General features: G+C 42.8%; 1 protein-coding gene across 1 annotated transcript; it reads right to left on the bottom strand.

The window, feature by feature from the left end:
* Positions 1–2,875: 2,875 nt before the first annotated feature.
* Positions 2,876–24,200, bottom strand: UTP15 (UTP15 small subunit processome component). Its single transcript, XM_062212245.1, has 13 exons — positions 24,043–24,200; positions 20,077–20,246; positions 18,093–18,185; positions 17,815–17,999; positions 15,680–15,858; positions 12,469–12,594; positions 10,776–10,911; positions 8,820–8,904; positions 7,508–7,657; positions 6,759–6,860; positions 6,130–6,263; positions 5,608–5,666; positions 2,876–5,343 (listed from the first exon to the last, which is right to left on the bottom strand). The coding sequence occupies exons 2-13, from the start codon at positions 20,164–20,166 to the stop codon at positions 5,126–5,128; spliced, it is 1,557 nt and encodes a 518-aa protein (XP_062068229.1). The 5' UTR covers positions 20,167–20,246; positions 24,043–24,200; the 3' UTR covers positions 2,876–5,125.
* Between the last annotated feature and the right edge of the window lie 59 nt (positions 24,201–24,259).

The following is a 24,259-nucleotide window of genomic DNA, read 5'->3' as shown; positions in this document are numbered from 1 at the left end:
GTCTAACCTTTCCAGAACAGTGCTAAGTAAAAGGGGAGCTAGTCAGCACCCTTCTCTAGTGTTCAATGGGAACTCCCCAGCACATCGCCGTCAGAGCGTGCAGCCTCCACGTTAGGGAAACAGAAACCTGTTTCATCAAGAACCTTGGTTTCTCATTTCTGCAGTGAATCTCAGCTGGCAGCACGCATGAATTCTTCGTTCTTAAGATTCCGACATCCATGATATCTGCCTGTGGTTGACTTTTGTGTGGGAGGGGCGTGTCCCAGTCAGGGTAGGCAGGGTGATGCGGTGACAAGAATTGCAAAGTGGGCTTGCATTGCAAGGCTCTAACTCCTGCCCCTGCCCATGTGGTGGTATCACCTTCCGTGTCCTCTTCCCTCTGGACTGAGGGGGACACTGCCGGTCATCAGGGCAGAGGTGAGAGCATGAACCACCAGCTGCATTTTAAGCCTCTGCTCCATTGCAGCTGCCTCATTTCATCCGCACAGTGTTCCAGACCGCAACAGGGTGGGGATATATATTCCTGCCACTGGAGGGCGCCGCAGCCCGAGGGCAAGCCAGACTCAATGGCGGGATCTGACCCCTGCACCAAATGCTCTGAACAGGCTTGTCAGGTGGTTACTCTGGCTTTGCTGCTTGAGAAAATGCTGCTGCAGGGTTTCTTCTCCAGCTTCCAGACCGCTGTAAAGGGCACTAGAATTGCCTGGTCCTTGCAAGTCTGGAAGAATTTGCTAAGCCATAGCTTCCCCCGCTGCCTTCTCCACACTTTCTTGGATCCGTGGTCTGTTTCAATGTCCTCTTTGGGGCCTATCTGTTCCTTTGTATTTTCAAGAAAAGCATCCATATAGCCCAACTTTTAAAATACATTTGTATAAAGCTGTCATCTAATAAATGGTTTACATTTCCTCTGTATCTAGGTTACTTCCTATTACTTGTTTCTGATTGTGTTTATTTTCATTAACCTACATAGTATAGAAATATGAGGGTTCTTAAAATCGTGGGAAGCCACAGGCATTTAGCTTAGGAGTTAAGGTGCTGATTAAGATGTGCACATCCCATGAGTGACCAGGTTCCATCCACACCCAGCTCTGGCTCCTGATGCCAGGATCCTGCTAAAGCAGCTGCTGATGGTTCCCGCCACCCCTGTGGGAGCTAAGGATTGAATTCCTGACGTTCAACCCTGTCCAGGCCTGGCACCACCAACGTGGGTATTTGGCAGTGAACCAGTGAAAGAGCTCTCATGCTCTCTCCAACTCTCTATCTGAAATAAATTTTAAAAGGACATTTATTTTGCTGTAATTTTTAAAAATTTATTTTATCTATTTGAAAGGCAGAGTTAGAGGGTGGGAGAGAGACATCTTCCATCCACTGATTCACTCCCTACATGGTCACAACGGCCAGGGCTGGGCCAGATCAAAACCAGGAACCAGGAGCTTCTTCTCTCACTTCTCCCCCCGGGGTGCAAGGGCCCAAGCACCTGGACCATCCTTTGCGGCCTTCCCAGGCCATTAGTAGAGAACTGGATCAGAAGTGGAGCAGCCAGGACTCCAAGCAGCGCCCACATGGGACATAGATACCCAGACACAGCTTTACCTACAACACCACAGCGCCAGCCCTATCCTTTACTTTCAAAATTCTTGGAAGCAGTCATGTTAAATTAGTAATACCCTCACTACATTATTTTAGGAAATCAATTAAGAAAGTATCTTTAATAATACATGTAAAAGAAAACCTCAACTTAACACTGACTTAGGTGACCGCAGCGCTATTACTCACTAGGTAAGCTAAGAGAAGCTGCTCATTGCCCCAGCAGAAGTCACCTTTGCATAATCACAAACGTGATACACACAGGACAGCAGGTGAGGCCCGTTCCTTTCAGCATGGCCTTTGTTCTGCCAACAATACCCCAAGGGAGGGCATCTTTGCCCCAGTGACAGATGTGGAAGCTGCTGCCCAGAGCAGCTGGGTCTTTCCCCAGTGTATAATACAGCTCATGTTCTTTCCATGATTCCATACTGTTGAAAAGTTTAACCTTTAGCCATGGTGAGATTTACTTCCATATTTCTGCATAGCATCTAAAAATAGCAATAACCAAATACCTTCATTTTTGTTCTGGGAGAACTCTCATTACTCCCTGGGACACAAGAAAGGACTGAGGAAAAGCAGGCTTCTCACGGTTGTCAAACCCAACACTGCCACCTAGTGTACCATCGGGGCATTTGGGGAGTGACCACTGGGTGGAAGCTCGTGTTCTCTCTCAGCCTAGTAAAATGTAAATCAGTACTTTTAAAAAAAATGTTCAACTGTCACCCAGCGACGCCCCAACAACTCCATTTAAAACTGCAATCCAGCTCCCATCCCCAGCGCTGCCCACCAAGAGGGTTGACATTATGTAGCACCACCTGACAGCTACATCACAGCTCCTTCACCAAACATCTGTCTCAACTAGATTACTTCCAAGAGAGCACAGAGTATTGTCTATTTTGTTCCTTGCTATAACCCCAATTCCTTGGTCTCTAACGTGTGTATCACAGTAAATATCAGGATTAACTGTCTTCCAAGTTATCTGGTTGGAAACATAAGAAACCTACTCACATTCACCTAAGCAAATTTATTACAAAGATTCCAAAGAGATTCTCAGACTGCCGGGGGAGGAGGTACAGCCAAGACAAAGGACACAGAGAGCCATCAGGACGAGCCGGCTTTTTCCCCTCAGTCTGATCTGCCAAGCATGCTGAACTGTTCCTGTGCACTTAGCATTCAATCTTTCTTTGCAGACCCAAAAACAGCATTTTCCCAGATCATGAATTTGATTGTAAATCCCAATCATGAAGGTCCATTTAGAGAAAGCTGGAGTCAGAGGTACTGTGCTGGCCCAGTTAACTATGGCCAAAAGAATGGGAATGAAGCCATCTCCTGAACAGTAAGTGGTTTTCTTATAGCGTCTATGAGGGCATTCTGCTCATAGAACAGACCATATATAGTTGCTTGTTAAAGTGAAGCTGTTTGACGCTTTCCTGAAGCTTTTCAGCTAAACTTACAAATATTCCATTTAGAACACGAGTACATCTTAATAGTCACTTTCAAGGGAGTCTTCAATTAACGTTTGGTAGAATTCATTTAAACTGAATAGACTACATTCCTTGTAACACCCACCCACATTTAAAATTCAGATTCCTTCAACAACTTACTAGTATTTACACATTTGAGAAATTTCTCCTTTAAACAGCACTTCAAATGCTTAACCCAACAAAGCAAAACCTTCCCAAGTGCTTAATTCTTATAATAAATTAAACATGTGGTGACTTTCTAAGTTCTCTGAAACATTTCAGTATTTTTGCAGGCTTAGTAACATTTCAAAAATACCTCTCAATTAAGAATCCCACGTCTAAAACTCCTGTTAGGCACTTTAAAGTTAGAAAAAAGTCAATGTCACATACTGTAATATGCCAATCTTGTCTAAATATGTATCTCAAACAGTATATAGTAATTCGTCTCAACAAATATAAAAACTCCTTTCGAACTTAACATAAAAGCATTGGTGACCATGGGACCACGGGTGACTACCTTGGTTAATTCAGTGTTGAAGACTGCCAACCTTAGATGGTTGTGGTGAGAAACAAATGAAGTAACATACAGAAAACTTCATGTCACATCACACGATTGATGGCACTTAAGTTTTAGGTAAAATATCAATTTCTACCAGTATGCAAATCATCAGTAAACTTATGATTTTAAAAAAAAAAACAAGCTTTTAAATATACATTTAATTTTAAAAAATCTTCAACCTAAAAACACCACTTTGGGTCTTGACTCTTAATCAAGGAAGCTGCTGGTTTCTTACGAGCCACTGTGCTGTACAACTGTTTAAACCAATTTATAAAAGGGAAACTAGAGCCTACCTTGGGGCATACGCCCTTACTAGAACATAAAAGTATCCTACTTTTTCCTACTAAAAAAGCCCCCAAAATCTAAATTCACAGAACCCAAACCTTACAGAGTCTTCTTCTGAAGCTTCTTCCTGCTAAAGCCACACATTTTCCTACAGATTATTAGCTGAGATGGGCTGGGACCTGGAGGAAGGTGGGAGAGGTAGTAACTATGAAATCTGTGCTAGGCATCAGCTATCCATCAGGAACCGACACAGCCAAGAAGAAAGGCAGAATCTCTTTATAAAAGAAGTCGGATTCACACCAAACTTTCCACAACACAACTATTTCTCAAAGCAAGCTGCTCTGGTTTGAGGTTCTGAAACAGAGATGATTGGGAATGACAGAAGAAATAATATAAATACAGATTAAACAGTTTTCAGAAGGTTAGGTAGCTACAAGATAAGCTCCAAACGTAAGTACAAAAGGCTGAAAGGCTATTTATTGTAAGAAAGAGATAAATTTTATCAATCCCCTGAAGCAAGGCAAAAACTGTGTAGAAAAGCTACATCCTGAAGGGAAGAGACACAGAGTGGCCTACCAACGGCTACTGTAGACCTTGTAAGGAGTCAGATAAAATACAAACCTGGGATGGAACACAGAGCCTTTAGTTGTCACATCTATCCTCATCACACTCTGAGCACCCAGCCAGCTAGGGCTAGCTATGGTTGACCACTGATACACTACACAGGTGATCTAGGACACAAGCCAGTGGCATGCAGAGGGGAAGCAAACCCCGAGGGCGCTGACTGGAGTGGACAGAGCTCCTCGGTGTTGCCCTCTGTGCTGCTGTGTGCTTCTCCAGGACAGAAGTAAAACGCCAGGCTCCGATCCTATGGCAGGATTCCCAACTGGAAAGAGCGTTCATATTTGAACTCCCCCATGAATGTCAAGTGTTGATACAGACCTTTGCTGTATTAAAACTTGCATCAGCTCATCCAAGGTGGACATGTGACATTGACAACTGAGATCTTCAAGCCAAAGATGTCATAAAATAATTTAAACCATTTCACGGAAAAACCATGTTCCGAAACATGTACTTATTGCCCAATCACAATTATTCCAGTCTCTTTCATAGAACTGCTTCTGTAAATAGTTTTTAAAAATGTATCAAGTAGGTTCTCTGTCCAATAATTAATAAGAGTCAAATCTATCCCAAGTTAGGAGTTCTTCTATAGTGTCTCATTAAGCAGACACTATGATTCTATCTTCTTGTTATCTAAAAATCCATCAGATGTATGTTCCAATGTAGAAGTGCTTTCTTTCCTCGTCATGGTAGCAAAAAGCATATCCATCATCCCCAAGGTTTCCAGTAGTTCTCTTTGGTAATCAATCTCTTTTTCTACAAGTCCTTGAAGTATCAAAAACTTCTTATCAACTATGGGGGACTGACCAATCACAGGCAGATATATATCTAAAGAGAGAGAGAAACCACGTTAACTAGAAACATCCTCCCACCCAGTAAATAAAAAACAATAAACCTAGTCTCATGAACTGAAACTTACACCACTGTAAGCATTTTATCCCATTTTAAAATGCATTGATATACTGGTATTATTATTCTTGGAGTACTGATTAAAACTAGCTATTTCAATCTAACCAATTCCAAATTTGAGTTTATTTGACACCTCTACTTTTACAAGCATGTTGGAGTTCTCAAGTTTCATCAACTACTTACCAATAATTATTTCAGCAGCATTGATCAAAACAGGGGCAAATCTTGGCTGAGACAGATTCCTATAAAGCAAAATTTCTGTTTAATAAAACTTGCAAGCTTAAAAAGTTCTTTAAAATAAACTGAATTTTTTCAGCAGCTCTCTGAAAGATCAAACTAAAATAAAAGTCTCCAGGCTGACCCTGTGGCATAGTAGGTTAATGCCCAGCCACCACCTGTAGTGTCGGCATCCCATATGGGCGCCAGTTCAAGTCCTGGCTGCTCTACTTCCCATCCAGCTCTCTGCTATGGTCTGGGAAAGCAGTAGAAGATGGCCCAGGTCCTTGGGCCCCTGCACCCGCGTGGGAGACCCGGAAGAAGCTCCTGGCTTCAGATCAGTGCAGGTCCAGCCATTGCAGCCAATTGGGGAGTAAACCATCGGATGGAAGACCTCTCCCTCTCTCTCTCCTTCTGCCTCTCCTCTCTCTGTGAAACTCTTTCAATTAAATAAATAAATCTTTAAAAAAAATAAAAATAAAAACACACCTTATCAAAAAATTAAGAACACGGCTGATTTCCTTTTCATCCCGACCGGCCAGGGCATTGGCGAGCACTCCTCTTCGACTGAGTTCCTTTATGATGGAAACTGTAATCTCAGGTGTCTTTAAGGAACAACTGGGCTAGAAAAATTTTCAGAGTCAACATCAACAGGAAAGACAGCACAAGAAAACAGTCATTATTGTTGAACAGGTTTTTACCTTCCCCTTCACAAGTCACGGTAATGTACACAGCAAGGAATGAATTCTTTTAAAAGTGCTCCTTACTCAGCGCTGGTGCTGTAGCAAAGTGGGTTAACACCCTGGCCTGAAGTGCCAGCATCCCATATGGGCACCGGTTCTAGTCCTAGCTGCTCCATTTCTGATCCAGCTCTCTGCTATGGCCTGGGAAAGCAGTAGAATGTGGCCCAAGTCCTTGGGCGCCTGCACCCACATAGGGGACCCAGAAGAAGCTCTGGCTCCTGGCTCCGGATTGGCATAGCTCTGGCCGTTGAGGCCAACTGGGAGTGATGGAAGATCTCTCTCTCTGCCTCTCCTTTCTCTCTGTGCAACTCTTCCAAATAAATAAATAAATCTTTAAAAAAAAAACAAAAAAAAAAAACAGTGCCCCTCACTCACCTCAAGGACTCGGTCAAGCGCTTTAGAGATCCGAAAATTCTTCAGATCCCTATCATACAATTCTAGGTGTTTCTTTGCTGGCCTGTTGATCGAAATGTCATCCTGTATGGAAAAGCAAATTCATAGTGGAGAAAAATCACTATTTGTATGAAGTTCCGCTGAAACTAAACTTTCATAATAAAGTAGCATTTCTAAAAATCAGAGTGCTTCTAAACTATATCACATGTCCTTACTGTTAGGATTTTAATATACACAAAATACAGTTGCCTCAATTCTGGGCAAAAATGACTCAGTTTCAATCTCTTTACATGGCAGGCAGTGTGACTTGGTAGAAAGAGAAATAAACGAGTTAAAAGACACTGAGATCTCATCCCAACAACACTGGCTACTAGCAACACACCTGGACCAATCACAACATCCTAGTATCTTAATCTTTTCAAGCACCAGGTGGGGACGTTATTGGCTCTGCCACTTTGCAGGGTTGTTGAGATCAAATCAGAAGGGATGTGAAAGGCACTAGTGTGAGTCTGGTAAAGCGCTACAACATTATGCTATGACCCAATAAAGCAATCCTATGCCCCATGATGCACCAGGAATGTCCCCAACTTGGCAATGTGTAGACAACTGTGATGTAGAGAAAAGCAAAATAACATTAAATGCCAAGTGTCCTTTCCAAGAACATGCAGAGATGGAACTGGCTACTCTAAGAAATTTCACTTTGTAAAAAAATATGAGACAAACAAAGATACCTGCTGCTTCATGTAATTTTTTCCTTTAATAAAGGTTCGATACGCAGGCCGTCTTCTCCTGGGCAGAGACTCCTTCTTTGCCTCAGATTTTCGATGTTTGACACTCAGAATTCCATTGGTCATTCCTACAACTATTGTCTCATCTTCATGCTAATGGCAATGAGAAAAATTAGTTAGTGTATTCCTAACTCATAATTTGTACTGCCCTTACTTCAAAATAGTGCGTTTTCTGCTTATCTTAAACTGCACCAATAGTTCCATTCAGACAGGGAAACGCTGCCTAACAATGATCTACCAAAATGTTAGCAGAACCAGTTTTTCCTCTAGGATTCCCCTATGTTCACAGAACTTTAATTATAATTGCTATAAAACATCACTGGCAAAGTTTGTAAAACAGATAATATAGCATCTTGGAAAAGTTTCAAAATAATTTTTCTGCTTCCTCATATTAGAAAAAGAATAAAACAGTAGAAATTTTCCCTAGTCTTGTTAAAGAAAACATTTTTAAATTAGCTTTGCCATGGGGCCAGCGCTGTGGCGCAGCAGGTTGACGCCCTGGCCTGAAGCACCGGCATGCCATACAGGCGCCAGTTCGACGAGACCCAGCTGCTCCACTTGCGATCCAGTTCTCTGCTATGACCTGGGAAAGCCGTGGAAAATGACCCAAGTGCTTGGGCCTCTGCACCTGCATGGGAGACCCGGAAGAAGCTCCTGGCTCCTGGTTCTGGATCGGCACAGCTCCAGCCATTGCAGCCAACTGGGGAGTGAATCATCAGATGGAAGACCTCTCTGTCTGTCTGTCTGTCTGTCTCTCTCTCTCTGTGTAACTCTGACTTTCAAATAAGTGAATCTTAAAAAAAAAAAGTTAGCTTTGCCTGTTTCCACTCAGATTTCTATGAAAATACCCTCCTGCCTGCAAGCGACTCCTCACAAAACTTGACAGAAAGAAGTCAGAAAAGAAAAGCAGGTAATTCACATTGTTGCCCCTCCACATCCCACTGTGGATTCTCGCTCAGTGTCTACTTGCCTTCCTGGAGTTTTACCATACCTGGAGTTAATGAACTAGAAAGGGATTTACCAACTGCCAAGGCCCAGCCCTTACTGCTAACAATGCCTACAGCACTGCATATAGATTGAAGCTACAGAGTGAGTGAGCACCCAAATCAAGTCAGGCTAAGTGATCAGGACAAGTCATACATTCTCGAAATTGTCTACACAGCTGATGTGGCTTATTCAAACCCAAAGAAGCCCTAAAATGCCAGTTTTAACAGAAAAGGCTGGTAACATCTTTAAAAAGAGCTAAAGTACTTACCGAAAGTGCAAGGCTCAAAATTGAAGCTGCATAATCAAAACTGTGGACTACTTTGTAGGAAGTTGTACTATACACTTTCACTTTCCTGATAAGAAAGAAAAGCTTTGTCACAAGTCATCTTGGAAATGAGCATAAAATGCAAAGTTCCTATTTTCTGAAAACTCAAGAATATTAAAATTTATACATCAATAAAAAATGACCAATAATTTTAATCCCAAATGATTTCATCACTAAATCCCCTAAAAAACGAACTGTATTTCAGCACTAACTTTAAGATTTATATTTAAAGATCTTGACTAGCTACTTATAAAAGAAACCAAAGGACACACCAGAAACCACTGTCACTTGGAGATAAAATTCTGGTCCAAAAAAAAATTTCAGGGCCGGTGCTGTGGTGCAGTGGGTTAACGCCGTGGCCTGAGCCCCGACATCCCATGTGGGCACTGGTTCCAGACACAGCTGCTCCACTTCCAGTCCAGCTCTCTGCTATGGCCTGGGAAAGCAGTAGAAGAAGGCCCAAGTCCTTGGGCCCCTGCACCCACGAGGGAGACCCGGAAGAAGCTCTTGGCTCCTGGCTTCAGTGCAGCTTTGGCCTTTGCGGCCAATGGGGGAATGAACCAGTGAATGGAAAACCTCTCTCTCTCTCTCTCTCTCTCTCTCTCTCTCTCTCTCTGCCTCTCCTCTCTCTGTGTAACTCTTTCAAATAAATAAATAAAGTTTCGATGAAAGCACCCTGGGAAGTCAAAAGAGCAGTGTTTCTCCACCCCAGCACTTATGACATTTTAGATCAGAGAATTCTTTGTTCATAGGAATCTATTCTGTGTACTGTAGGACATTTAGCATCATCCCTGGTCTCATAAGCTCAAGTTGTGACAAAACCAAAAATGTTTCCAAACATTGCCAAATGTCTCCTGGGGAACAGAAACCACTCTGGTTTGAGAACCACTGCAAATAGTCAACTGACACTTAGCTTTTTAGGGACACTTCTAAAAACCAAGTCCCAAATCACTAACACTATTTCAGAGAATCTGCCGTATATTTACACAACAAATTCCTAAGAATGCTAAATATTTTCTAGCTTTTAGAATATTTATACTTTTTAATAAACATGCTGAAATCATATCTTTTCCCAACAATGGAAAATAAAATAAAATTATTAATAAATGAATATAAGTAAATCCTAGAAGTATGCTATAGTTCTTGCCAAATTGTGGCTACCAGTACTTGAACCGTGACTAGTGAGGAAGAACTGAATTTATTTTAATTAAATTTTAAAACTGAAAAAATATAATAGTATAAATATTATTGTACTTGTTTTAGATACCTAATTTCTTTCTATGTTACACTGATTTCATGTTGAAATGATATTTTATATATTATACTTATTTTTATATGAGATATTGGGCTAACCCAAATACATTACTGGAATCAATTTTACCTAGATTTTTTTTTTAATCGTTTTGAATGTGGTTACTAAACGACTTATGTGACTCACATTTTATTGCTACTGGGAATCACTATTCTAGAATATTAACTAATGAAATATGAAATGTCTAGTTAAAATAGTAAAATTTGTACTACATTAATGTACATAAATATTCACATGAAGTTTTAAATTTTAAACAATATAAACTAGTACACCTGCACTCACAATAAAAAATTTAAAATACATACACATTAATTTAAAAAAAATAGAATAGTTTATTTAAAAAAACTCACTGTTCAAATAGTTCTATATCATTGCTTAAGTACATATGTTAAAGCAATGAATTATGCCAAGGAAGGAAACTACTGACTACTTGAAAATCAAAGGTCAAAACTTTTCAACTGAACCTTTTTGCCCCTGGTGGAAATCATCAGAATCTTTATCACAAATACTGATGAAATTATTCATTCTCTCAAACAGTAAATACCTGTACACTAGTAATGCTGAACAAAGAAAATTAAACTGCTAACCTATCCAGCGAGCCAGAGAGCAATCTCTGTCCGGAGCTGCTCAGACATAAGCACGTCACAGTCTTGTGATGATTTTTCAAAGACACTAACAACTGTCCTCCTTTCAGCATGTCCCAGACTTTAACATAACGACCTCCTAGAGAACAAAAGAGCAAGCATTAATTCAATATTCTGCACCTATGTTCAAACTGTGAAAACCTGAAAAGTGGATTCTTCACTGGGCACGCCACAAGCCGTCCCACCTATTCCTTGCTGGGTGTGTCACTAACAATAATCATAGCCCACCTCACAGAACTGTCATGACCCATAAAATGATCTCATATTTGTAAAGCACCTGGCAACATTAACAAGTGTAACTAGAAATATTTCATTTTAAGAAAACTGTAGTGAAGTCATTCTTTAAAAGAAATTCTATAAAGATATGGAAATGATTAATGTAGATCTTATTTATTAAACATTTTGTGAACCCCAACAAAACTGAAAACTTCCCTATAATTTTACTCTGAGTTAGAAGGGTTGTTTCAGGCAATTTAATGAAATGATTTCCAAAGAAGTTTTAAGTTAGCATTTTCTCTCAACAAAATACCAGGCAGAAGTCTGGTAGTGAAAACAGCAAAAGGGGAAAAGGGGAAAGTGCAGTTCTTATCTTCTGTTGTTGGGGACAGAGACTAGACCCAATTCACAATTTGCACTTTCAAACTCACACATGCAGTTCAGAGGGATGACAGTCTGAAACCACTGGTCTAGTCTACTCTCTCATTTCCAACACCTAGACATTAAGCGATTGCACATGATCACAGTTAGGTAGTGGCACAATGGAGAGCAGCATACAGGTAACTATCTCCCTGTTCAACTCAGTCTTGTCTCCATTTCTCAAAATAACAGTAAGAAACATAGATACATCTGACATTATCAATGTATTTGTAAATCAAACAGGTACTCGGTAATAGAAAAAAACAGGGTAAGCAAAAAGAGGGGAGACACACAAAGTGATGTATGTAAGTACCAAGTCCACACAGTACCCTTACTTTGTTCTAATGTCAACACATTTTTACTTTATTGACAAAAAAAAAAAGTCAAACTTCTGGTTCTGTTACGAATATGAAAATGCACTAATGCTACATAGAGCAATAACAAAACACCCTTAGTGCCAACCTGAAGAGAGATGAATCAAGCCTTCTTTTGACTGCACATTATCTCCTCTGGCACCACCGGCTATTTGCCGGGTAAGAGCATTTCAATCAAGGAAGTCACACAAAAAAACCCAGCCTGAGTCTAGATCTGAAAGAACCTGCTTTCAAAAGCTGCTGCAGACCCCTTAGGCAGGAGTACAGAAGGAGCACATACATTTCTGGAGTCAAAGATGACGGCACAGGGGTCAGTACATAACGTAGGTTCTTGCAGTTCGAGATATTTCACATCTGCTACTTAGTCGGGACAAACTAGTTAAAACTTTTTATTTCCTTAGTTGTAAAATTGGACATCTACCTCATCATTGTCTAGGGCATATGTAACAGCACAGTCTCTGGCTTAGGTTGGGTACTCAATAAACATTTCCCTGTACCATTTGTCAGTTGTTTATATATAACACATGCAAGTTAGGTATACACTGAGAAACTATAAATAGTAACTGGTAAGGACTTATCTGTTCAAGACCAACGATATTGATGAAAGCCACTTTTAAAAGAAATACCTGAAGATACAAGAAGACCTCCAGAAGGGAAAAGCAGAACACTCTCCACTGGCTGCCCGTGCTCCACAGAGAGAACACTCTCATCTGTTCGTGCATCAAATATCTTCACAGTATGATCATATGACCCTAAAACAACAATTTTGGTATGATGTGAGTTTCCCTGTTTAAAACAACAAAAATCACACTTGTGTATATCCACATAAAAACTTTATTTTTTTAAGATTTATTTATTTATTTGAAAAGCAGAATTAAAAAGAGAGGAACACATACAGAGATCTTCTATCAGCTTGTTTACTCCCCAAATGGCCACAATGCCAGGGATGGACAAGGCCAAAGCCAGGAGCCTAGAACTCTATCCAGATCTCCTAAGTGGGTAGCAGGGACCCATGCACTCAGGCCATCCTCCACTGCCCTCCCAGGTGCATTAGCAGGAAGCTGGATCAGAAGTGGAGCAACCAGTACTTGAACCAGTGTTCATAAGAGATGTTGGCATCAGAGGTGGTAGCTTAACCTGCTGTGCCACAATGCTAGCCCCAAGACAAAAATTTTGTTTATTTTTACCATTGTTTTTTATTATTAATATGTAACACTGCTTCTTAAAACTTTTTAGTTAGTTTTTAACATTCAACATAGTCCATAGATACAATTTTTTTAAAAAGATTTATTTATTTACTTGAAAGGCACAATTAAGAGAGAGACAGGGAGATCTTCCACTCACTGGTTCACTCCCCGATGGCCTCAAGGACTAAAGCTGGACCAGGCATGTTGGGGCAGGGGTCCAAGGACTTGGGCCATCCTGCACTGCCCTTCCAGGCACACCAGCAGGGAGTCAGATTGGAAGTGGAGCAGCTGGGACCAGAACTGGCAGCCCACCCAAATGGGTGATGGCGCCGCAGCCATAACCCATTGCGCTATAGTGCCAGTCCACATAAATACAATTCTAAGAATACAACAATATTCCTTTCTTCCACCCTCTCTCTTTTTCCCTTTTTTAGTTTTTGGGATAACATAAATTTACCTTACAGTAAAAAGGCTTAATGCTTCACCTGATATGAAGTTTAACAAGCAGAAAGTAAAAAAGACTCTAGTTTAGGGAGACTATGGACAATGGCTATAAATAATAAGTGAATGGAAAAATGACCATTTCACCCATATACAGTAAATTTCAAAGTAATCACAGATCATTAAAACTATTGTAGTATAACACTGTTAACCACTGGTTTGACAAAGGTATAAAACAAAGATTTCTTTTTTTTTTTTTTAAGATTTATTTTATTTATTTCAAAGACAGAGTTACAGAGAGAGGTAGAGGGAGAGCGAGAGCGAGAGCCAGACAGAGAGAGGTCTTCCATTTGCTGGTTCATTCCCCAAATGACCGCAACAGCCAGAGCTGAGCTGATCTGAAGCCAGGAGCCAGAAGCTTCTTCCAGGTCTCCCATGTGGGTGCAGGGGCCCAAGGACTTGGGCCATTTTCTACTGCTTTTCCAGGCCATAGCAGAGGGCTGGATCAAAAAGTTGAGCAGCCAGGACTTGAACCAGAGCCCATAAGGGATGCTAGCACTGCAGACATGGCTTTAACCTGCTGGGCACAGCACTGGCCCCCAACAAAGTTTTCTACAAAACTATATTTGCAGCAATACTGATACATACAGGCATTTCTTTATTTTTATTTTTGTTTTTGTTTTTTTAAAAAATTTTAGCTCCCACATATAAAAGAACATGTAGTATTTGTGTCGAGTCTGTTTCACTCAAAACGATGTCCTCTAGTTGCATCCATTTTAACGCAAATGGTCAAATTTCATTCTTTTTTAATAGCTCAGTAATATTCCAATGTGTATATATACCACATTTTCTTTATTCATCCATCTGATGATGGGCACCGTGGCTGATTCCACATTTTGGCTACTGTGAAGAGTGCTGCTACAAACATGGTGGTACTGGGGCCAGCACTGTGGCATAGTGGGTAAAGCTGCCACTTGTGGTGCTGGCATCTCATATGGGTGTCAGTTCCTATCCCGGCTGCTCCACTTCCAATCCAGCTCCCTGTTAATGGCCTGGGAAAAGCAGTGGAAGGTGACCCAAGTACTTGGGACCCTTGCCAACCACATGGGAGATGTAGATGAAACCCCTGGCTCAGCCCTGGCCAATATGGCCAATTGGGGAGTGACTGGTAGATGGAAGATTTCTCTCCCTCTGTGTAACTCCTTCAACTAAACCAAATATTCTTCAAAAAATAATAATAAATATACAAATAAAAATAAACATGGTGGTAAAGGCATCTCTTTGATACAATGCGCTCATGTACTTTGGGTATATACCCAGTAGTGGGGTTGCTGCATCAAACGGCATGTCCACTTCTAGTTTTTTAAGAAATCTCCAGTGACACAGCAAGTTAAGCTGCCACCTGCAGTGCCACTAGCCTAAATGAGCACCAATTTAAATCCTGGCTACTCCACTTCTGACCCAGCTCCCTGCTGGATGTGCCTGGGAAAGCAGTGGAGGATGCCCCAAGTGCTTGGATCCCTGCTACCCCTGCCACCCATGTGGGAGACCCAAATGAAGCTCTTGGCTCCCGGCTTAGGTCTGGCCCAACCCCATGTATTGCAGCCATTTGGGGAGTAAACCAGCAGATGAAGATCTCTCTCTGTCTCTCCTCCTCTCTCTCTAACTCTGCCTTCCAAAGAAACAAGTAAGTTTAAAAAAAGGGGGCGGGGGGATCTCTGTACTGTTTTCCACAGTGGCTACACTAATTTAAATTTCCAAAAGAAAACCTTCCATGGAATTTTAAAGACACACATATATCCATGAAGACAGAGTACCTCCAAATGTAAAAGCACTGAACTTTACTCCAGCATCTATCCTGCTCTGATCTTAAACTATTCCTCTCTTCAGACTACCATCCTGCTAAATCACAGGGAAGCACAGGCACTCAGAAAGACCATGATGTCTGCTTCCCAGCTGCTAGACCAGGGTCCTAAGCCGTTAGGTTCTGATGGTCTATGAAGTCTTCAAGACAGCCTCAGGTTTCCAAAGACATCTGGTGGACAAGAATCACCACCAAGAGGAGAATATGAAAAACTACATGGGTAATTAATCAAAAACATATTCCTTTGTAAAAACAACTGCAAAGCCTTCCACCCAAGAGTCCCATAGCTGCATTCAAGTGTATCCTTGTGAGATTATCTACTTCAGGAGGGAAGAGTTCACCAACCTGTCACAAAGAGATCTGGATTCAGTTTGCTGGCACAGCCACATCTTACATAATCAGAATGTTCTCTGAATGTCAGGATTTCTTTGGAGTTTGGAATATCCCATAATTTGACTGTATAATCATCTGCCCCAGAGATCACATGGTATTTGTCAGCCGTAAAATCTACAGTATGAACTGCTCTGAAAGATCAAGGATCAGTGTATTAAAAAGCAAGAAAAAATTACAGTTCTGAAGCCGCCTAACATAGAACACTTTTTCCCAAATAACTAAAAACGTAGCTCAGTTTCCATAAGTGTTTATAGAGAGAAATTATGAGAGAAAAGAAAAATCTTTAAAATGGATGTTTCTCCAGAGCCAATTAAGAAAGGTACAATGAAGTTATTAAGAATACTAAAGAGTATGGTCGGCGCAATGGCTCACTTGGCTAATCTTCCGCCTGCGGCGCTGGCACCCGAGGTTCTAGTTCTGGTTGGGGTGCCGGATTCTGTCCCAGTTGCTCCTCTCCCAGTCCAGCTCTCTGCTGTGGCCCGGGAGGGCAGTGGAGGATGACCCAGGTGCTTAGGCCCTGCACCCACATGGGAGACCAGGAGGAAGCACCTGGCTCCTGGCTTCGGATCGGTGCAGCACACTGGCCGTAGCGGCCATTTGGGGGGTGAATCAACGGAAGGAAGACCTTTCTCTCTCTCTCTCTCTCACTGTCTAATTCTGCCTGTCAAAAAAAAAAAAAAAAGAATACTAAACAGTAGCCTTAGAATTGTATTTTCTAACACGTTATTAATTCTACTTAGCTGTTTAATGAAAGTAAATGTTCTAAATGCTGGAGCAAAGACACTTTTAATTTAAAAAAAATTTTTTTTGACAGGCAGAGTTAGACAGTGAGAGAGAGAGACAGAGAGAAAGGTCTTCCTTCTGTTGGTTCACCCCTCAAATGGCTGCTACAGCTGGCGCACTGCGCCGATTCAAAACCAGGAGTCAGGTACTTCCTCCTGGTCTCCCATGTGGGTGCAGGGCCCAAGCACTTGGGCCATCCTCCACTGCCTTCCTGGGCCACAGCAGAGAGCTGGACTGGAAGAGGAACAACCGGGACAGAATCCAGCGCCCCAACCGGGACCAGAACCCAGGGTGCCGGCGCCGAGGGCAGAGGATTAGCCAAGTGAGCCCCGGCGCTGGCCTTAAAATTTTTTAAAAAATCTTTTTAAAAAGTTCCAAAAAGATTCCACTAAATAGGATCATGTTAAGTGAGTTTCTGTTTTATTGGAAAAATTTTCACTTCTGGGGCAAGACAATCCTGACAATACACAACAAAAAATACAGGTTTTAAATCAATACTAAATTTCACCAATAACATTGGTAATCCTAAAACACAGTTTCAATATAACAGCTATTCCAAAATACTGCAAATTAAGAAACAGAAGGGGGCCAGCGTCATGGCTCACTTGGTTAATCCTCCACCTACAGCGCCGGAATCCCATATGGGCGCCGGGTTCTAGTCCCGGTTGCCCCTCTTCCAGGCCAGCTCTCTGCTATGGCCTGGGAGTGCAGTGGAGGATGGCCCAAGTGCTTGGGCCCCTGCACCCGCATGGGAGACCAGGAGGAAGCACCTGGCTCCTGGCTTCAGATCGGCATAGCTCTGGCCGTAGCGGCCATTTGGGAAGTGAACCAACGGAAGGAAGACCTTTCTCTGTGTCTTTCTCTCTCTCACTATCTGACTCTTTCAAATAAAAAAAAAAAAAGAAAGAAAGAAACAGAAAATCCACCTTCTACCATGACTTCCACCTGAGAGCCTCTCTGACAGCCCCGGCCTGACACAGAGCTCATTCCTACACCAGAGGGCTGCCCCTTCAGATCAGCGAGTCACAGCCTCAACTGCACCATGGGCCCACCGGGAAGTTAACAAAAGTGACACATTTCTCTAAATGTCCATTTCCAAAAATGCCACATACAATTCTAGAGAATTCGTGCATCCCATGAAACTGAACCACAAAGTTAAAAGCTCTGTCTTAGGACAACGAGGGAATCAAGTATAAGTAGGCACATAACCTGCACTGAACTGCGTTTATGCTTTTGCTCACAGCCCAAACAAGAGAGCTTACAACAGAACAAACAAGAGCACGTGAAAACCAGCTGCCTCGTACTTTGTGTGGCCTTCAAACTGTCTGAGCGGAGCCCTCCCACCAATGTCAAACAGCTGAACTCCGCCGTCTTCACTGCCAGCTACCAGCAACCTGCCGTCCTGCCGAAAAGTGGCACAGTAGGCTGTGTCTTTAAATCGGGAAAAAGTTTTTATGGGTTCTTGGGAATATCGGCCATAAATGTGGATCTACAAGATAAAAAAGCAGTATGTCAGCAGACGGCTCAAGACGGGTAGTGAATACACAAAAGAAAAGAAATGGAAATGGAATATGGTACTTACTCTCGAGGAAGCCGTGACAGCATAATTATACGGAGGCTGCGGGGAAAAGTCTACTTTTGTCACTGCACCAAACTCCTTAATCTGAACAGGGGTCTTAATGAAAAAGAACAGAGTATTAAGAGAGCTGCAGCTGCTAAGACCTATTCAGACACTGTATAATTTCTCACTGACCATTCCTTTTGATTCTTAGTAATATTTATTAAGTGGTATTTAAGTACAGAATGAACGCAAAAAGGTTCATATCCCATCATCCAGACCATCCCTATTGCCATTAAAGCAAATTTTAAAATGGCTAGAAAGCTACACCCAATTGTCTCTTCAGCTTTGAGCTTACTGCAATTCCTACCAGACCAAGAAAAAGTTATGTCCATAGCAGTGTACATTTAAACACGCATTTTTTTTTCTTAATATTTATTGATTTGAAAGTCAGAGTTACAGAGAGTGAGAGAGAGACAGAGAGAGATCCTCTAACCACTGGTTCAATCCCCAGATGGCCACAACTGCCAGGGTTGGGCCAAGCCAGAGTCAGGAGCCAGGATCTTCTTTCAGGTCTCCCATGTGGGTGGCAAGGGCCCAAGCATTTGGGCCATCTGCTGCTGCTTTTCCAGGCACATTAGTAGGGAGCTGGACTAGAAGAAGAGCAGCTGGGACAGGAACCGGCGCCCATATTGGATGCCAGCACTGCAGGCAGCGGCTTAACCTGCTATGCCACAATACCAGTCCTAAACACATGTTTAAATGACAAAAAATGATTGCCTCCTGCAGACCACTGCACATCTTGCAACTTTTTGTAACTTAATAACAAGACTCAGCTAATTTTTCATATGCACAAGAGATTCCCCACTGTGACACATCATCAATCCACTACCAATGAACATAGATTTTTCAAGATTTCTATTACAAGTAATACCTCAATGAACATTTTTACACATACATTTTAGCAAACTTGGAGAGTATATCCACTGAATATATTTCAAGTTGTGAAAGGAGAAGGCCCAAGTGTATGTGCCTCTTAAAAATCCTGACAGATACTGCCAAACTGCCTCCCCACAGTCTGTATGAATTGCCCTCTGTCAGGTAACGATTAAAATGTTTCAATTATGCCACTAAGATAGATGCAAAACAGTATCTGAATTATTGTCTGAACTTGCATGTCTTTATTTGTGAGTGAAGTTGAGGCTTTCAATATATTTATTGGTCATTTATGTTTCTTTTTTTCACAAACCTATCAGTCCTAAGCTTTGTCCATTTTTCTACTGAAATGTTCACTTTAAAAAAAAAATATTTGTAAGGTTTTTTAGATGCTAAGAACTGGGGCCGGCATTCTGATGTGAAGGTTAAGCCATGGCCTGCAATGTCAGCATCCCATATGGGTGCCGGTTCAAGTCCCTGCTGTTCCACTTCTGATCCAGCTCCCTGCTAATTTGCCTAGGAAAGCAGAGGAAGATGGCCCAAGTGCTTGGTTGGGCCTCTGCACCCACGTGGGAGACCCAGAAGAAGTTCTGAGCTCCTCGCTTTGGAATGGCCTAGCCCCAGCTGGCCATTTGGTGAGTGAACCCAGCAGATGAAAGATCTGTCTGTCTGTCCCTCTCTTTCTGTAACTCTGCCTTTCAAATAAATAAAATTAATCTTAAAAAAGAAAAAAAAAATGCTAAGAACTAATTCTACACCACTTTTTCATTTCTTCCTTAGATTAACAAAGTCTTGAAAATATCTTCTTATAAAGATTCAAATTCTAAAATGTAATTCACTTGACACTGTTTAATCATCTGTTCTTTGTCAGTTACTTATATGGCTAAACTGATCAGGCAGTTTGGACTTATATATAAAATTTCAGGGGAAAACAGGTATCAAATTATCTGCCCCAACTATAAGCTGATAGACTGCTTTTAATAACCCGTTCTGTCAGAGCACCCAAAGCATGGAATACTGCTGAGGAACTAGCGTAAACACAAACCCCCTCTTCATCACCTTCCATACTCACCTTATAGTTGTTCCAGTACAGGGTATCCTGAGTGATTTTTTCACCAAGTATAGGGTAAGTCTGAATAGCTACAGGCTTATAACCAGCCATGATTTCATATAATTGCACTGTTGTCCAGGGTCAGTAGTTTGGAACTAATGTTAGAAATAATTATAGTGACTGCCTTAAGTCTGAAAGAGAAGAGATTTTATATGAACATATTATTTATAAACTTTTACAGTTACAATATTCACTATGCCTTCCTTCACCTCTGAATGGAAGTTTATAGATTAGTGACCCACAAACCATTTCAGCATAACCCAGAAGAGATTATCTGCAGCTGGAAGTGGGATAATACAAGTAAGGGCCACCACATGGCATCATCTACTCAGTTACACACTGAGGCTGCACACAGTGTTCTCACCTAGCAACCAGCTTACAACACTTGAGAACAAGTCTGGCTCAAACTTGCAGCAGCTAAACTAGAGAGAAGCTCACTGGATTACTGTTCAGTTTTTTTTTTATTTAACTATTTGGAAGCAGAATGAAACACAGAAAGAGAGAGAAAGACAGGGAGAGAGAGTGCCACCACCCACTGTCTTCCAGGTGTATTAGCAGGAAGCAGGAGCAGAGGGGAGGCAGGACTGGACCCCAGGCACTGAGGTAAGGGATGCTGGTATGCAGCAGCTTACTCACTGTACCACAACATCTGCCCCTACTGTTCAGTTTTGACAACAGGAAACATTAACGTAAAGCTGCAAATACAAAAACGTCCTGAAACTAAGCTAAAGATGGCATTTAATCTGTAAGAGGATAGTCCACGGACTTGATTTACCAAAAGTCTAAAGATGGTACAAGAGGAAAGCAAAGTCAATATTCTTTTTTTTTTTTAAAGATCTATTTTATTTATTTGAAAGCGTTACAGAGAGATGTAGAGAGAGGTCTTCCATCTGCTGGTTCACTCCCCAAATAGCCACAACAGCCAGAGCTGGGTAGATCCAAAGCCAGGAGACTCTTCTGGGTCTTCCACATGGGTGCAGGGACCCAAGGGCTTGGGCCAACTTGAACTGCTTTCCCAGGCCATAGCAGAGAGCTGGATCGGAAGTGGAGCAGCTGGGATACAAACCAGTGTCCACATGGGATGCCAGCGCCACAGGCAGAGCCTTAACCTGCTATGCCACAGCACCTGACCTGCAGGGTTAATATTCCAATGTAGATGTTTAAATTAAATTTAAGGAGCCAGCATTTGTGGTGCAGGGGGTTAAGCTGCTGCTTTCAAAGTCAGCATCCAATACTGAGTTACAGTTGCTCTGCTTCTACCCAGCTCCCTGCTAACACACCTGGGGAAGGCAGTGGAAGATGGCCCAAGTGCTTGGACCCCTGCCATCCATGTGGGAAATCAGGGTGGTAGTTCCTGGCTCCTGGCTTCAGCCTGGTCCAGATCTGGCTTTTGCAGCCACTTGGCAGTAAACCAACAGATGGAAGATTTCTCTCTCTCACTCTGCCTTTCAAATTAATAAATATGTTTTTAAAATAAAATTTAAAAGCTTAAAATGAAAAGGTAATGTTTTGCTATAGGACCTTAAAACTAGGTTAATTTAAAAATAGCACACAAAACAGTAATAAAGCAATTCTGAAATTAAATTCTAAATTAGGAATAGGATAAAAATAAAACTTTGAACAAATGTGTAATTAAGTCAAATCACCTTTCAAAACTATTTGATTGCAAAAGAGATTCAATGTTATCAAGTAAATAATTGCAATGATGCTACTCCTCATCTATTCCCAAAAGCCTGAAAAGATCAGTAACATCAAAACAGGGGCCAGCGCTGTGGCATAGCAGGTAAAACCGCCACCTGCAGTGCTGGCATACCATATGGGCGCCAGTTCAAGTCCCAGCTGCTCCACTTCCGATCCAGCTCTCTGCTATGTCCTGGGAAAGCAGTAGAGAATGGTCCAAGTTCTTGGGCCCCTACATCCATGTGGGAGACCCAGAAGAAGCTCCTGGCTCCTGGCTTCGGATCAGCACAGTTCCAGCCGCTGTGGCCAATTGGGGAGTGAACCAGCGGATGGAAGACCTCTAACTCTCTGCCTCTGCCTCTCTGTAACTCTGCCTTTCAAATAAATAAAATAAACCTTTGGGAAAAAAAAATCAAAACAGCAGGCAGTTGAATTTTTGTCCATTCAAGTACCTGTGATGTGCAGGACACACCAGTCTAGGCTCTAGGGATACAATGGTGAGGGAGAGACCGGCAGGTACACTCACACTCCACAGTAGGCTCCCAGCCAGGCATCTAGACTCAGCTTTGACCTCCTCACCCCTAGCAGCCAGAATGCTAACAAGATCTGCTAATTTTACCTCCTGACTTCATCTCTCCTTCCAGGGCCTTAACTCAGTGGAACTTCACATCCAGTGAAATAGCACAAGACAACTTTACAGTCTCCGGGACTCCTCCATCTATCTTCCAGAGTCACCACTTGGCCTCTGCTTTGTTACAAAATCTACCACTGCTCAGAAAAACGGGCCAAGCCCCTCATGACACTAAGGCCCTCTGTGGCCGGGGCCCAGCTGCACTTCCCAGCCTCATGTCTTCTTCCCAACAGCTTACAGTCCCCTCTACACAGCGCGTTCTTTCTGGTCTCATGTCTTTGCTCACCTGTTGCTCTCTGCCAGGAACGCCCTTTCCTTTCCTATGTATCATCTAAGGTCCCACTCAGGGTCACATCCTCCAGGAAACCACCTTGGACCCATAGTAAATATTGCAGACCTTGCCGACAAGCAAAATGGAGAATATTGGGAAATTATCCATATGGCAAGAAAGGAAAAAAATCTTCCAAAATCTTTATGAACGACCTCCCTAAAATAAGCATTTAATTTATGACAGAGAATGAATTCTTTTAGGGAAAAGGATAACATTTTACTTAAGTTCAAAGTCAAGTTTTCTTTCCTTTTTTAAGATTTACCCATTCACTTGAAGGCAGAGTTACAGAGAGGCAGAGGCAGAGAGAAAGAGAGAGAGAGGTCTTCCACCCGCTGGTTCACTCCCCAACTGGCCACAACGGCCATAGCTACGCCGATCTGAAGCCAGGAGCCAGGAGTTTCCTCCAGGTACCGCACGCGGATGCAGGGGCCCAAGGACTTGGACCATCTTCTACTGCTTTCCCAGGCCATAGTAAAACTGGATCGGAAGTGGAGCAGCTGGGACTCAACCCGGTGCCCATATGGGAATGCCAGCACTGCAGGTAGCGGCCCCCAAAGTTAGTGTTTTCCATCATCAAATAGATTACAAAAGCTCGTCTTTAAAATTCATTCTTGGCTCACTGGACACACAGAAAACACTCACCGGGCCAGACCTGCGCCCCTCCATCTCCACCCGGCCTCTCATTATATCAAGTGGATAAACAACGGGCACCTAACTGCCTGGTGAGAAGTACTGGAAGACTTCCCAGGAACAACTGAGAAGCGGAAGCAGCGGTCTGCAGGTTACAACGCCACAATCAGGAGCGGGGACGGGAGGGCCGCACAGTGCAAACAGCAGGATCGGGGAGCGGTCCACACAAGGCAGCACCGAACACACGCCGTGAGGAACCAACTCAAAGTTCAGAAGAGGAAGATTTTTAATTCTACCGCACAGGCTTCCGAAAACCAGACCTGGACGTATCACAGGGAAACCGTCTCATCTCCTCGGCGCGAGGGCAGGGAAGGGGTCATTCGCAACTCAGAGGACCTCCCACACCAAGACAGGAAACTCTCCCGTGCCTCGAAGAAGTGCGGACTGCTCCAGGGACTAAGAACGCTGGACGAGACGGCGTGATAGCAGATGAAAACCTAGGTCCAAGCTAAACTGCAAGGGTCCCCAGAAGCCGGGGAAGGAGTGTGAGCTGCTCTCGCGCGCCGCCTCGGAAGCCCCAGGGGAGCATGCCAGCTGCCACAGCAAGGCCCGGGGTACATCTGGGCTACCCTCGATGGCAGCCGCCTTCACCTACCTCCGCTGGGCCCCCACGGTCCCCCGACGCACCCGGGCTCCAAAGACACTTTTTCGGTCCCTGCAAGTTCCCTACCCGAACGGTTCTGGAGAACTTGCGCAAAATCACGCGGATCCACCAGGAGTCGCCGGCACGCACGGCACACCCGGCGTCGCGCGAAGATGACGTAAGCGGCGCATGCTCCCGAGAAGCACGCAGGCCGCGCCAGACGCGGAGG

The sequence above is a fragment of the Lepus europaeus genome, chromosome 15 (genome assembly GCF_033115175.1).
Source record: "Lepus europaeus isolate LE1 chromosome 15, mLepTim1.pri, whole genome shotgun sequence".
NCBI classification, from domain to species: domain Eukaryota; kingdom Metazoa; phylum Chordata; class Mammalia; order Lagomorpha; family Leporidae; genus Lepus; species Lepus europaeus.
Note: the sequence above shows the minus strand (reverse complement) of the source record. Positions and strands in the feature narration are given on the sequence as shown.